This window comes from Mus musculus, chromosome 3 (genome assembly GCF_000001635.26).
Source record: "Mus musculus strain C57BL/6J chromosome 3, GRCm38.p6 C57BL/6J".
NCBI lineage: Eukaryota > Metazoa > Chordata > Mammalia > Rodentia > Muridae > Mus > Mus musculus.
In genome coordinates this window covers 129,678,695-129,694,163 of record NC_000069.6, presented here as the reverse complement: position 1 = coordinate 129,694,163, position 15,469 = coordinate 129,678,695, and the positions used below count along the sequence as shown (strand labels likewise).

At 45.4% G+C, this 15,469-nt stretch overlaps 1 protein-coding gene across 6 annotated transcripts in view; it reads left to right on the top strand.

Moving 5' to 3' along the window:
* The window catches only part of Egf (epidermal growth factor), a 77,749-nt gene that overhangs the window by 61,159 nt on the left and 1,121 nt on the right, over positions 1–15,469 (top strand). For 3 of the 6 annotated variants that reach the window (XM_011240010.3, NM_010113.4, NM_001310737.1), the window contains 5 exons: positions 1,124–1,246; positions 3,249–3,393; positions 7,812–7,979; positions 10,853–10,973; positions 12,960–13,065. In XM_011240010.3, coding sequence (XP_011238312.1) covers positions 1,124–1,246; positions 3,249–3,393; positions 7,812–7,979; positions 10,853–10,973; positions 12,960–13,065 — 663 coding nt within the window. The remainder of the gene's footprint in view (positions 1–1,123; positions 1,247–3,248; positions 3,394–7,811; positions 7,980–10,852; positions 10,974–12,959; positions 13,066–15,469) is intronic. The other 3 variants (XM_006500990.4, XM_011240011.3, NM_001329594.1) reach the window with 1 other exon arrangement.

Genomic DNA, 15,469 nt, shown 5'->3' with positions numbered 1-15,469 from the left:
CTCAGTGCCTTCTATTAGCAGATGAATCGTCTTATATTCGCAGGAAATGAAGTCTGAGGGTCAGCTATTGTTTTTACCTCCCTCTCTTAATCGTGCTAGCTGCTATTTTATGAACATTCAAAGGAAACAGTTGATATTAATTTATTAGTGCATTTTATGTCTAAAATATTAGCATTTTACCATTAATTGGTATTTTAAATGTTTATATTTTAACTTGCACACTAAGACTTAAAACTCTGGTGTGTATTTTGAACTGACAGCACCATCTGGACCATAAGACTTGATGCAGTTTAGAGAGCCTAATACTCCCAGAGGGCAAGTCTCTCCATACTGGACAGCACAGCTGTCGGCAACAGAAAAGCCTCTGGCCTGCCCCTGAGTGGCACAGTCACGGGCTCATCACTGTGTGGCCTAGGGAACAGGAGAGGCTCTGGTGTTTGGGAGCGGCCCAGAGGAGATCTGAGATGTTGGAATAGACCGAGGCAGCTCTCCTGAAGGTAACTCAGTGCAGACAATGGGAAGACCTATTTGTTTGGGCAATAACAGCTGAGACAGACATGGGTTGGCAGCAGGGCTAAAGGAGGGGCCTAGTTCTTTATATAGCTCATACTATATAGAGATAGAGTTTCTCTGTGTAGCCTTGGATGTCCTGGAGCTCACTCTGCAGACCAGGCTGGCCTCAAACTCAGAGATCTGTTTGCCTTTCTCTCCCTAGTGCTGGGATTAAAGGCGTGCACTGCCATGCCTGTCCTGACATGCCATTTATGTCAATGAATAAGCTTCTAGTTGCAAAAGTGAAGTCCGAGTTTTAGGATATAAAATGCCATTTGCTGGAGGTGCTTTACCGATCTTCGGTCTGGAGAAGTCTCGATGTCTTTCCTTACAAGTGAAAAGAAAGCCTTTCAGGAGCCCGGGAGTCCAGCAATAGGTGTGCAGCCATGGACCTAGCAATCTTTTATTTCTAGCATTCATGACAGCCCCCCCCCCCCCCAGCATGCATAGGGCCCTGAACATGAAGCACCACACAGGTGAAGAAACCTTCTATACGGCTGGACTCTGTGGATTCGTAACCCTTCCTTCCCTTCCCTGCACCCCTTTCTCTTCCCACGGACTCCTGGGACAGATATTGACGAGTGCCAGCGGGGGGCGCACAACTGCGGTGAGAATGCCGCCTGCACCAACACGGAGGGAGGCTACAACTGCACCTGCGCAGGCCGCCCATCCTCGCCCGGACTGAGTTGCCCTGGTAGGTGGATGCGAGGTCCAGATCAACCGTGAGGAACTAACTTGGTTCAAGAAATCTTAGGCTGCTTTTGTTTGCCTTGCGGATTCTTTAATCTGGCTGGAGACTAGATTTCACCACCGGATTGGTGGTGGACTGCGGAGTTTGTGGTCATTCTGGTTTTGTTCATTTCACAGCATCAGCGATAAGATGCTGATGATGCTGATGCTGATGATGATGATGATTAACTCCTCCCCTTCTTCCTCCTCCTAACGGTTCAGTATAGGGGTTTCTTCTTAACTCTGTGACTCCTTTTCCACTGGTTGGTTGTTTTCAGAGGCTGTGGAAAAACTTAGCTGGGCTAGACAGGTCAAAACTATGTCTAGACTTGTAATAGTATATTTTGTTTATTTCCATATATACAAATTTAAGACTAGCTGGGCATGGTGGTAAGTGCCTTCAATCCCAGTACTTGGGAGGTAGAAACAGGGAGACCCCTGAATTCAAGGCCAGCCAGGTCTATAGAGGACAGCTAGGGCTAGACAGAGAAACGCTGTCTCAAAAAACCAAAATTAAACCAAAAAAAAAAAAAATTTTAAAACCCAAAAAACAAAACGAGAGCTAATCTGTATAAAATCTGCTTAGATTTTGATACTGAGTCTTACGCCTCTGGTATGTATTTTACACATGCAGCAAACCTGAGTCTGGACTGCAGGCTGTGGCACCAGGTTGCCGAGCACGGGGAGTGGCGACAGGGAGCCTCTGGCAGCTTGTCAGCAGTGTGGCCTGTGATGGGAGAAGAGCCACTTTCAAGGATTGTTGTTATTATTGTTGTTAATTCTTTGAGATGGGGTTTCTCTGTGTGGTCCTGGCTGGCCTGGAACTCAGAAATCCACCTGCCTCTGCCTCTCAAGTGCTGGCATTAATGGTGTGTGCCACCGTGCCCGGCTTACTTTCAAGGTTGCTTTAAAATTGATTCCTTAAAGTCCGCATGTCTTGACATGAATTAGCAACCCAGCCAGCTTTTGTTTCTCTTAAAACAGTCCCCAGTACTGACTTCATCACCCACACAGCCCAGGCAGCACCCCACAAAAGACCCTGACAGCCAGGCCAGGGCTTGCCCTCTCAGTTCTGCAGACAGAAAAGCTCATACTTGCCTGCTCTCTGGGTTTTATAGTGAACTGTTTTGTTTTTCTCGGGTAATTTTTTCTCCACTTAAAAGGTATTGAAGAGGGCTGGTGAGATGGCTCAGTGGTTAAGAGCACCCGACTGCTCTTCTGAAGGTCAGGAGTTCAAATCCCAGCAACCACATGGTGGCTCACAACCATCTCGTAACGAGATCTGACTCCCTCTTCTGGAGTGTCTGAGGACAGCTACAGTGTACTTACATATAATAAATAAATAAATAAATAAATAAATAAATAAATAAATAAATAAATAATTTTAAAAGGTATTGAAGATAGATGTGGTAGTTGGTGCCTATAATCCCAGGAGTTGGGAGGCTGAGGCAGAGGGATTGCCATGAGTTTGGGGACAGGCTGAAAACCTTCTTAGTCAGTTGCAAGCAGCAGTGCCTTCCCTTTAAGGCATAGGAAACTATTCAAAACCAAGAGGCTTGGCATCTTGACTTTTCTCCATTACTGTAACATCGACTTCCCATGAGTGGCTATAGTCTCATGTCTGAGGGGGGCCTCCTAAAAGTTGAATTGGTTTTAGAAGAAAGTATTTTGTGGGATAAATGTTTGTGACTCCTTAGATTAGGAGGGCAGTGAGCTACGTGTTGCTGAGTAGCTTGTGAGCTGTACAAAGACCCCAGTTGTTCATTTCAGATTTAGGGTTGTCCATTCTTCTTTGCCTCCAGTATGATAATCCAAGAGAGAGAAGGGTTTAGCTTTTGGTGGGTGACACAGGCTTGCTTAGGAGGGTGAAACTCAGCACTCCTGAGACTTCCACTGTCATCAAGAGACCACGTCGAAAGTTGTTCACAGAAACTCAAAAATGAAAGTAGTATCTTTGACTATTCCAGACTCTACCGCACCCTCTCTCCTTGGGGAAGATGGCCACCATTTGGACCGAAATAGTTATCCAGGATGCCCATCCTCATATGATGGATACTGCCTCAATGGTGGCGTGTGCATGCATATTGAATCACTGGACAGCTACACATGCAAGTGAGTTGAGCATCTTTCTGATAGCCCAAGGTAAAAGTGTGGTCCATGACTTTCAGGAAGTTTGTAAAATTTATACAGAGGAGATTTTTCTAGGGGCACTGATGACTTTCTTTTTACATAAATAATTGGATGAACATAGTCTAGAAATTCAGTTCTGCATTCAACATGAAGGCAGCTTTGTAGGAAATTTACTCAAACCAATTTGGTTTCAGCCAGATTCTAGGTTTATAAAAATGTTGCACCTATATTCACCCTGAACTTATTGCCTCTGATATTTAAAGCTTTTTTAAAAAAGGTTTTCTTTCTAGTAGTTCACTTTTTTGTTTGTTTGTTTGTTTTTTATTTTTGTGTTTTGAGACAGGGTTTCTCTGTATAGCCCTGACTGTCCTGGAACTCACTTTGTAGGCCAGGCTGGCCTTGAACTCAGAAATCCACCTGCCTCTGCCTCCTGAGTGCTGGGATTAAAGGCGTGCACCACCACGCCTGGCTTAGTAGTTCACTTTTCATTGTTGTCTTGGCACCCACTTTTGAGGGATGACATAGCTGTTGTCTTGGCAACCGCTGCTGAGGGAAGACATGGCTGCTGTTTGCCCCCCTTTCAGCTCTCTGAGTGATGTGACAGGCCAAGCTCTCACCTGAAATGATTCTGAGGACCGAGAGCTTTAAGATACTCCACGGTGCTCACCATGAAAGCCTTCCCTGTATAATAAAAGCTACACACAGGGCTAGGGAGAAGGGAGCGTCAGCAAAGTGCTTCCAGCAAAGGAAGGGAACCTGGGTTCAGAGCTCTAGCTCCCATATAAAAACCCAGGTCGGGCAGGGAATGCTTTTACCCCAGCACCGGAGAGGCGGAGACAGGAGAATCCCTGGCGCTTGCTGATCAGTGAGAGACTGTGACCCTAATTATGAGGTGGAAGGTTTGGCCAGTAGGCCCCTTGGACAAATAAATACTCTTTCCACCATGTTGGGGACCCAAGTTCAGTCCCTGAGATCTACATGGCAGAAGGAGAGGACAGACTCGTGCATGCTGTCCTCTGACCTGCACACAGGCTCTGGGGCATCTATACACTTACACTCAGAAAGAAATAAACAAGGGGGCTGGTGAGATGGCTCAGTGGGTAAGAGCACCCGACTGCTCTTCTGAAGGTCCAGAGTTCAAATCCCAGCAACCACATGGTGCCTCACAACCATCTGTAATGAGATCTGACTCCCTCTTCTGGAATGTCTGAAGACAGCTACAGTGTACGTACATATAATAAATAAATAAATCTTTAAAAAAAAAAGAAATAAACAAGGACTTTTAAGAGGTGGAGAACAGAGGACTCAGACACCTGGTATCAAATTCTGGTTTCCAGGTGCACTGCATGCACACCTACACACGGATAGCCACACTCAACCCAAGTGGGCAGGGTTTAATTCAGGGCTACATCCTACTGTTAACTAATTTCACATGTTCAAGGCAATGCGAGGGGCTGCGCCGGTGTGCGCAGACATGTAGGTCTCACATGCCTGGACCTGTGGACCTCAGGAATGGATGTTATGGACTTAAACAATTTTGTGATTTTTGTTAATAATAATGAAAAGAAAGTAAGTTGTTAGAGGAAGAAGAAGCTATATTCTTTGACTGAGTATGGTCTTACATTAAAAATCACATCAGCTTGACAAAAATTGTGGAGATGTTTGGAAATACTAGTAAAAAGGACTCAATTCTAGTAGAACTCTGCTTTTGAGTTTATATTACCATACCATGATTTTGTAACTCAAGATGCTTTCAAGTATAAGATAATAATTCACTTTTAATGAATAGTTAATTAATGTTAGCAATCAAATAGTTTTTATCTACACACTTAATCCTACTATACCAAACACAAAAATTACAAAACTGGGATGTGTCATTGATTGTCTATGGCTTATTTCCTTCATGGTAGTTAGCTTTAGGTCCCTAGATTACTGTTGCAGTATGAAGGGTTTGCATTTTGTCATAGTGCAGTTTTCCCTCCAGTCTGACTCTGCCGGAATTTATTGTTATGCCCCTATGCAGCTGCATCTTCTTCCGTTGTGTTTTAAACACGCTGAACTGGAGCTGGGCAGAGACATAGGAGCACCTGCAGCCCCAGTGCTCAGGAGGTAGTAGTGGGGGAATCAGGAGTTCTAGGTCTTTCCACTCAAGGCCAGCCTGGGTCACAGGAGGCCCTGTCTTTAATTAACAGGCTACAGCTGAAGGCGTCCCTCGCATTTAAGGACCTTTAACCAAAAGCAGTGTTTAAAGTCGCTGGTATCCACAGTCAATGGAGCGTTACTTTATTTTGAATTGATTTGATAAAAATGTGGTTTAACAATTTTCAGCTTCCCTCCATTTGTCCCTTCAGCCTCCCTCACGGCTATGAATTCCACAGCCACAGACCTCAGGGGGTTCCTGCCAGTGCGGGTTCATCAGGGACCCTCCTGAAGCACCCACACACGCCCACTGGTTCCCTATAACTTTGCTGGTCTGGATTCTTGGGACATTCTAACTCTTGAGCTCAGAGGTCTTCATTCTTTCTGATTTGGCTTTGGCCAGACATCCCTCTGATGCGCCTTTGTCAAAGCTGCGACCCCCACAGCAAGCAGGTTGTGAGGTTTCTTGAGGACAGGAGAGGTTGGAGAACACTTTCAGCTCTGCCACTCCTCGCGGCTTTGTGACCACAACTCACTTAAAAGGCTGCTTTACCCTTACTTGGTCTAGAGTGACATCATATTGTTTGACCATGGAAACTCAAATGCATTTATCCAGGGAACCTTCTGTTTGGTTTAGCGAAACTAATTAATAAGTTGAATAATCCAAAAGACTCATGGCCGTGCCCCATGCTCTGAAGGAGCACTGGCCATTTGACTGCCCTGGGCACGGTGCTCAAGACCCCATCACTTGGGTTTGCAAGTGGAGCCCATTAGCATGCAGCAGTTGTTTTTCAAATGACTGTTAGGGATTGTCAATAAATAGCTATAACCAAAATGAGCTAGAATTAAAAATAGACCCCAGGAAGCCTGGGCAGCCTTTAGGCCCCACCTCAGCTCCTGCCTCTCTTCCATGGTCTGCTCAGAGGTGAGGAGAGCAGGATGCCCTGTGAGAAGCAACAGTGCAGCAGACCGCATAGATGTTTTGACATCTGAGAACCACGCGAGTCAGGCCTGCCAGTCATTAACTGTGTGACCGCATACAAATTGTTTAATGCTGAGTCTGTTTCCTTACCTGTATAATAGGGGGCATCTAAAAAAAAAAGTTAAAAAAATAGCGAGTAAAAACCATGTGTAGTGTGGTGTCAGTCATGGTGACTAATAAGTGTTGCTCCTTTACTTTCCTCCGGAGGAAGTGAGTTTCCACTTTCTTACGATGGATAGAACTAGGGAAGAGACTCCAGATCTTCTGGAACGTTCAACAGTGTTCTTCCATGCTTCCCACCTCGGGTCCTTTTAGAATGAAGTGGAGAAGTGGATGGGTTGGTGGAGTCAGGAGAAGGGAATTTTAATGGGATTTTTTTTTTCCAAGTTAATTTTGGTGTGAAGAAAATGCAGTTGTTTCTCAGCATCTAGTTTCTAGAAACAAGCACTTCCAGTAGATGGCAGCATTGCTTCGCTTACTTTTTGAGCATTGCTAGCAAACTGGTGTCTGATAATTAGAGTAACCAGCTCATTGGACAGTGAGGAATTTATAGGCAAATGGCCCTTTGCCTTCAGGAGAGCTCCCCACCTTTTATGTCTCTGGTTGGTTTTTGTTGTTATTGTTTGTTTTGTTTTGTTTTTTCCACATTTTCTCTCTGGCTAGTGGTGAGTTTTACAGAAGCAAACAGCCCCTCCTTAGCCAAGGCCCTGCTTCCAGTGCCGGGCCTGTGTGTGTGCTTCTATTACAGCCTGGGGCTCCACAAGGGTCGCTGTTTCCTAGTTCTCTCCTCTGACCTGGGACTGCTGCGGTCTGGCCAGACACCTGTCTCCAGGTGTCTCCTGGTTTGTGTTGGTTTAGAAAGGGAGCCTCCGCCTTTAATCCCAGCACTTGGGAGGCAGAGGCAGGCGGATTTCTGAGTTCGAGACCAGCCTGGTCTACAGAGTGAGTTCCAGGACAGCCAGGGCTACACAGAGAAACCCTGTCTCGAAAAAAACCAAAAAAAAAAAAAAAAAAGAAAGGGAGCCTCCGTGGGACCTTAGCCCCAGAGTTCATCTGTCATCGGATAGCTCCCGTCGTCCCAAAGGCCGGCTGAGAAAAGGGGAAAGCCCGTGAGTGGTAATATTGTGAGTGTTGATGGTAAATCTGTACTGTCAGCTGACATCACAGGCTCACAAAGCTGCATCTGGAAAGGCACAGGGTTAGAGACAATGCACATTGAGTTTGTAAGAATCGGGCACTGGGGGCCTCTGCTTGACCTCTGTTCCTGTATCCTTGACAGCTGTGTTATTGGCTATTCTGGGGATCGATGCCAGACTCGAGACCTACGATGGTGGGAACTGCGTCATGCTGGCTACGGGCAGAAGCATGACATCATGGTGGTGGCTGTCTGCATGGTGGCACTGGTCCTGCTGCTCGTCTTGGGGATGTGGGGGACTTACTACTACAGGTAACTCTTCTTTACCATGAAACTTGACAGCCTTTCTCTAAGCTCCCCCAGGAAATGCATACTTCCTTGGGATGAACTTGAGCAAAATACTGCATTTAAAAGGAGGAGTGAGCTCTTTTCACAAGCCTGGACTTGGCTGTACAAAAACATCAGTGTTCCTACTTTTCCTTTCCAGTCATTACACATGTGTAAGATCTGTGGTCCTCCGTTTTGGTGATGCTGAGGACTGAGCCCAGGACCTTGCACGTGTGCTGCATCCTCACATCAGATGTGCTTATCTCCCACAATGCACTACTGCAGTCCAGACTCTTCTTTTAGCATCGCATGCCCACATCAACCGGCATAACTATCATTTTTCATGGTTGCCTGCTGATAATTACCCACAATACCTACTTATTGCTAGAGAGAAATCATGATCTTCTCTAACTTGGAAAGAAATTCTGGTCATTGGGTTTTGTTTTCAGTAATTTAAAGTTAGGGGTTTTCAAACCGTGAGACGGTAGCGTACATTTTATGTAAAAGCACTACCTTAGCGTCGGGGAGCAGGCGTCTCAGGGCTCCTGTTCCTTTCCTTTAAAATGATGATGTCACACTGTCATCGGTCGAAACAGCTTAGGAAGTGTTATAATAGTCTGTGCTGTTAAAAACAAAAATCATGGAATCACAAGACTCCTGCTGAAGGGGCTTTATAAAACTGTCCAGTGGCCCACCTAGCTACCAGGTGTCAGCGTTCTGGTGCTATGGAAGGTACCTACTGCCATCACAAGGTAAATATCCAACCACATTTACCAAAGCTGAGCAAGCACTCAAGTTACAACTGTTTCATATCCTGCAAAGTTGAGCATAATCAGCCAGGTGCTCTCCCCAAAGACCCTGCTATATAGCACACTTAGCAGTAAACAGCATTGGCTCTGGAAGCAGCTTGTATAGCTCCGATCCAAGTTAGCACCTAAGCCCCCTGGCGCGCCTTCTCATCTGTGGGCATTGGTTTTCTTTGTTATGAGGTATGGGATGATAATGCTTCTTACAAGAGTTGTTGTGAGGCTGAGTTAGTGTGTGGAGTTTACCATAGGCCTGGTGTAGTGGGTATAACAAACACTGCTGTTGTTTTATATGAATAATAATCTTCCTAATAAGAGGCGTATATATTTAAAAACCTCCATCACTTCTGGGAGACAAGATCCCCAGGGAAACTCTTGAACTTCTAATTGGGTGGCCCATCACTGCACTTTTTAGCCTATTGTTTGGATTCTGTATATTCGTAAAAAGAACTTTAAGTCATCGGCGGCTTGTTCCCCTGGAAAGATAGATGTAAAAAACAAACAAAAGAAAACAACAACAAGAAAACAAGGAAACTCAAAAACCTTCCCCAGTCATAGTGGTGCTTGCCTTTAATCCCAGCACTCAGGAGCAGAGGCAGGAGGAATCTCTGTGAGGCCAGGCTGGTGTAGAGAGTGAGTTCCAGGATAACCAGAGCTGCGTATATACATATGCTCATATATATATATACACACACATACACACATACATATATACATATATAGTGAGGCCATATCTCAAAAGAAGGAAAGAGAAAGAAAATTTTAAGTTAGCACATGATATAATTATTTTTGGTTTTTTGATATATTAACACATAACTTAATGTTTTTCAGAAATTTGATTTTTTTTTTTTAAGACAAGTCTTTGTATGTAACCTGGACTAGCCTCAAACTCAAGGTTCTTTTGCCTCAGCCTCAGGGCTCTGATTTCATGGACACGCCAGTAAGCGTGCCTGAGCAGCGGTGGGTGGGGATTGACAGCCAGGGGTGGATGGATGGTGGGTTTCAGCTTCAGACTGCTGTAGCCCAATAGCAAAAATGATGAAGGGCCCACGTATAACTCAGTCGGTAAAGTGTTTGCCGTACAAGCCTAAGGGCCCAAGTTCAGCTCTCAGCACCTATGTATACAATGCAGTACAGTACAATACAGTGCAGTACAATACAATACACTACAATACAATACAGTACAGTACAGTGCAGTACAGTACAGTACAATACAATACAATGCAATACAATACAATAGAATACAATGCAGTACAATACAATACAATACAATGCAGTACAATACAATACAATGCAGTACAATACAATACAATGCAATACAATACAATGCAGTACAATACAATACAATGCAGTACAATACAATACAATGCAATACAATACAATGCAGTACAATACAATACAGTACAATACAATACAATACAATGCAATACAATACAATGCAGTACAATAGAATACAATGCAGTACAATACAATACAATGCAGTACAATACAATACAATGCAGTATAATACAATACAATACAATACAATGCAATGCAGTACAATACAATACAATACGGCAGGGCACACTGTGCACTTACATCTGTAACACTGGGGAGATAGAAACAGGGGGATCCCTGGGGCTTCGTGGCAAACACTGGGTTTACTGGAGACACTGTTTCAAAAAATAACACAACACGTAGAGCAATTGAGAAAGAGGTGCAAGGCTTTTCACCTGCATACAAGGGCACACTCCCATACAGGTGCGCACACACAAACCCATGTTCACACACACAACTGGTAAGGACTATTGCTTGACAAAAAGGCTTGTCAGAGCTCTTGTGATTGCAGTGCACCCAGAGTTACGTTAAGTCCCTCTGAGCATCCCTAGAGCTGTTTGCTTACCAGTACTGCCCCCTAGAGGCCTGGGGGTTTTCAGCTGTGTGCTTTGACTGACTGTACCATCTGTAGATCTAACTTGTCGACCGACACAGTTGCTCCGGGTTATCCCGGAGTGGGATGGGTGTTTTGTTTTTATTTTGAGCTTGACTCAGATTTTTTTGGCTTTATCTCAGGACTCGGAAGCAGCTATCAAACCCCCCAAAGAACCCTTGTGATGAGCCAAGCGGAAGTGTGAGCAGCAGCGGACCCAACAGCAGCAGCGGGGCAGCTGTGGCTTCTTGTCCCCAACCTTGGGTAGTGTTATCAGTACATGAGCTATGAATTGCTTGATAAGTATTCTTACTCATTGTCTTCTTCCTTCCTGATGTTCAGAGAAACTGAACTCTGTTCCAGCTGCCAACTGCTCTCAAAATGTCTTTTAGCCTTAGTGCCCAGCCAGTCTTCAACAAGTGTTTAACCTCTGGGCCTCTCATCTTCTTCTGTATAACTCTAAGATCCAGCTTCATAAACGCCATGTGATTTAGGACCCGGGCAGTGCTCAGTTCCTTGAGGTCTCATGACTTTGTGGATAGCTAAATTCCCTTCATGGCGCTTGACAGGCTATAGAGAATTAGATTGCACATTTAATTAATCTCATTTAAATCATAACAGGGGAGAAATGGTTTCTGCATGTGTGTCTCTTTTAAATAAAAAAAATTTAATTTTAAAAAAATCAAAATTCCATGCTGCAGTAGCAAGCAGCTTGTTGGCTCTGAACTTCATTCAGAAGCCAGGGCTGCTGAGCTGTGTGTCCCGTCCCCCCCAGCTGTCATAACTGCCGTCCACACCAACTGCCGCTGCACACGTCAGAGAGAGCTGGGGAGAACCCAGTTCCCAAACCCGGAGGAGAAGCAGCAAAAACAAATCTGCTCCTATCAGCTGCCGTCCACCGCAGCCAGAGCCCTGGAGCTTGGGCGCTTCTTTCTAGCAGAGAGGCACATGGTTGGAAGATTTGCAGTGTGCATCTTGGCTGGAGCTAGAAATAAGGAGCCTATGCCCTCACACAGCAGGCCGCTATATTGACTCTGCAATACGTCATTGCAGAAAGACCACTGAGGAGGAGGAGACTAAGGGTGACGAGTGTTGTGAAGAATGGAAAGGGAGAGAAAACAGCTCCTGAGAGTCACCCTCATCCCCAACATCACTGTCCCTATCCCCTGATTGACTCCACTCACTAAACCTCCCTACCCTTCCCTTGATGAGAAAGATAGGTACAGATTTTTTTTTTTTCTATGCTCTTTACTGTTGAGTTCTAGGTCCTCCCTGTGGAGGGCTCCTTTCTGAACTACACAGAAGTCCAAACCTTGGGGCAGTCCTTCACCCGGTCACTTACTGATAAGGAAAGACTTTGCCGGCCTGGGTCCTGTGCCCAGAGCATGGCCTACTTCTGTTCTTCCTCTTTCTGTTTGATTTCTTTTAATACCTAACCTGTCTGGCCTGAGTGCAGGCCAGTCGGCTCTGCTCAGCCTGCATTGCAAGTGTGCCGTGAGTCTGAACCATGCAAACAATGACAAAAATGGTTTGTTGAGTAAAGAGAAGTGCTGTTGTGCTTATCTGGGCCTCTCTCAGCACTCTGCCTTCTGAGCTGCCACCTATGAAAGAACAGCTTGGGGATCCCTGCAAGATAGTAGTTACCCATACTCACTAGCGGTCGTAATTACCTGGGACTTGATAGCATGCTTAAATGAATTATATATAGACACATACACACACATACACACAAACAGCGGTAGCCCAAACCCACATATATGGCCTGGCTGATGGGCAAGTACTGGTGATACCTAAGGACACTTGTATAATTTGCAGCAAAACAGGACCCTCTATGGATCCAAGATTCTTTTTTTTTTAAAGATTTATTTATTATTATATCTAAGTACACTGTACTAAGATCACGGACTACTCTTCCAAGGACTGGGGCTTGATTTCTTGCACCCATTTGCTGGCTTATAGCCAGCCATCTGTAACTCCAGTTCCAGGGGATCCAGTGCCCTCTTCTGGTCTCCATGGGCATCAGGCATACACACATACACAGATAGATATACATGCAGCCACAACACCTGTACACATACATGGTAAAACTGTAAAAAGGAAAATGTACGTTTAGCTGGAGACAGTTGACAAGGCGTTTCTTTCCAGCTTCACCTTCTGTGTGGGTGAGCTCGACTACGGTTGAAGGTTTATCAAGGTGGCTTCTAGATCACAGCAGTTATCCTCTGAACCCTTTGCTTTTCTGTTCTGCAGTTTGTGGTCCTAGAGAAACACCAAGACCCCAAGAATGGGAGTCTGCCTGCGGATGGTACGAATGGTGCAGTAGTAGATGCTGGCCTGTCTCCCTCCCTGCAGCTCGGTGAGTCGGTATTTTACCTTGATCAAAAGTGTTTTCCAGCCGGGTGGTGGTGCCAGTGCACACCTTTAAACCCAGCACTTGGGAGGCAGAGGCAGGTGGATTTCTGAGTTTGAGGCCAGCCTGGTCTACAGTGTGAGTTCCAGGACAGCCAGGGCTATACAGAGAAACCCTGTCTCAAGGAAAAAAAAAAAAAAAGTGTTTTCCACTGAGAAATGTCATCTAGTCACAAAAGGCCATTGGCCTTGTCTAAGCTGAGTGAGCCCTGGGAGGCACTGACACCACGAGAGAAACACATTTGATTGCATCTCCTCTTCTCTTAGCCCCTGAGCTGCTTAGGACTGCAGGCTATCCCTAGTGTTGGTTCTCAGTCGTTGCTTCGAGTGTAGCTCCCCCGGGGATGGAAATAGCTCTCCCCAAACAGGTTCCGTGGCCTGGAGGGAGTGTTCTTATTGATGAAAGTTGATCTGGCTTTGTTCTAGGGATTTCAGCATATTCTAGTCTTACCGGGAGCTAACCCTCAGCCAGGCTCTAGGCTGAGAAGTCCAGTCAGACCACTAAGGGACCATAGATCCGAGCCAAGTTCTCAAGCTCCCCTGGAGCGTACTCTGCGTCCTTTGCTGTGGTCCCTCTGCCAGGACTTGTACTGTGATCTGTCCCTTGGGTTTGGAGCTCAGATATCATTATCCTCCTTACAGCCCAGAGGGCAGCACTGAACATGCTTTGTGTCCTAAGCCATTGGGAAGGCAAAGGAAATCTTTGAGCCAATAAAAACAGGTTCCCTGCTAGTGCCAGGAGCCGGCTAAGTGTCAGTGCTACTTGTATTTCCTGATAGTTCCCATCACACACACCGCCATAATACCCTCTTCCGGTTTCCAGTAGGGAGAACCTGGGGTCTTACTACAGAAAACTCATTCTAAATTTCCATTTTGAACATGCTCTGTGCTGTAACCTAAAATACTATATTCAGAAAAAAATTATTGCATAATTTGAGCAAGACGAGTTTAATAAGGCTCATTAAGGGATTGACTGAAAACTGTAATAAATGTTTATGTATGGTGACTGTTGTCTGTATACTCTTAAAACTCAGATCTTCAATAGTTGCCGAGGTATTGTTGCCAGCACTATTAGAAGGTAAAGGGCTGTCTTGTAGTTACTACTTTTCCTTGAGCAGCCAACAACACAGGGTCCCTTTCAGAGAAAATATGCTTAGAAGAAACATGTGGTAAGATTTTGCAACTTAACCCAAAGCTCAAAGATTTGACAGAAATGTAGTTATACCAGAGGTGGGGGATTCACATTGTTAGGGCAGAATGGATTAGAGCAGCAGTTCTCAACCCCTTTGGAGGTCACATACACCTAAGACTGCTGGACAGTAGTAGTGAAGGTTCATAGCAGTAGCAAAATGACAGCTGTAAAGTAGCCATGGGAACAGTGCTATGGTTGTGGGCCAGCAGAGCTTTAGGAACTGTATGGACGGCTGCAGCATTGGGAAGGCTGAGAGCGCGGGGTTTGAACATTAACACTGTTATGCACTGAGCAGCAAATGAGTTGATCCACTCCTTAGCTTCCCATGTGAGTAGTCCGACCAGCCATCGTGTTCCCACCTCATAGGTATTTACAGAGAAAGCACACACGGAGCTTGGGTGGGAGGGAGAGTGAGGAAGGAGTTGAAGGTCAGCTTTGGCTCTGAACTGGTTCTCCTAGAAAGGCGTGGAAGAAGCCTGGCAGTGGTGGCGCACGCCTTTAATCCCAGCACTTAGGAGGCAGAGGCAGGTAGATTTCTGAGTGTGAGGCGAGCCTGGTCTGCAGCATGAGTTCCAGGACAGCCAGAGCTACACAGAGAAACCCTGTCGTGAAACACACACACACACACACACAAAAGGCATGGAATCATAGTAGTAGTGTTTGAGCACAGAGACATCGTCATGGACCCCAGCCAGCACCAGTGGGTGAGGGTTAGGGAAAGAGGACCGAGCTGGGAGGAAGGAAATGTATTTCAAACCTAAACAATGTTCTAAGGCATGTATGGTCCTGATGTGGAGGTGGGGTGTACACAGGAAAGGCTAGGGAGCACTCTTAGCTCTTTGGATCATCTCAACCAACTGATGCTTTGCCAGTTTTCAAAACTGAACCCCAGGGGCTGGAGAGATGGCTTAGCGGTTAAGAGCACTGATTGCTCTTCTAAAGGTCAGGAGTTCAATTCCCAGCAACCACATGGTGGCTTACAACCATCTGTAACAGGTTCTGGTGTGTCTGAAAACAACGACAGTGTACTTAAATATAATAAGTAAATAAATCTTTAAAAAAACAAACAAACAAACAAACAAAAAAACCCTGAGCCCCAGATAGGTTGCAATGGGTTCCTTTGTTTCGTATGTTTTAAGTCTATTATCCCATGACTGTT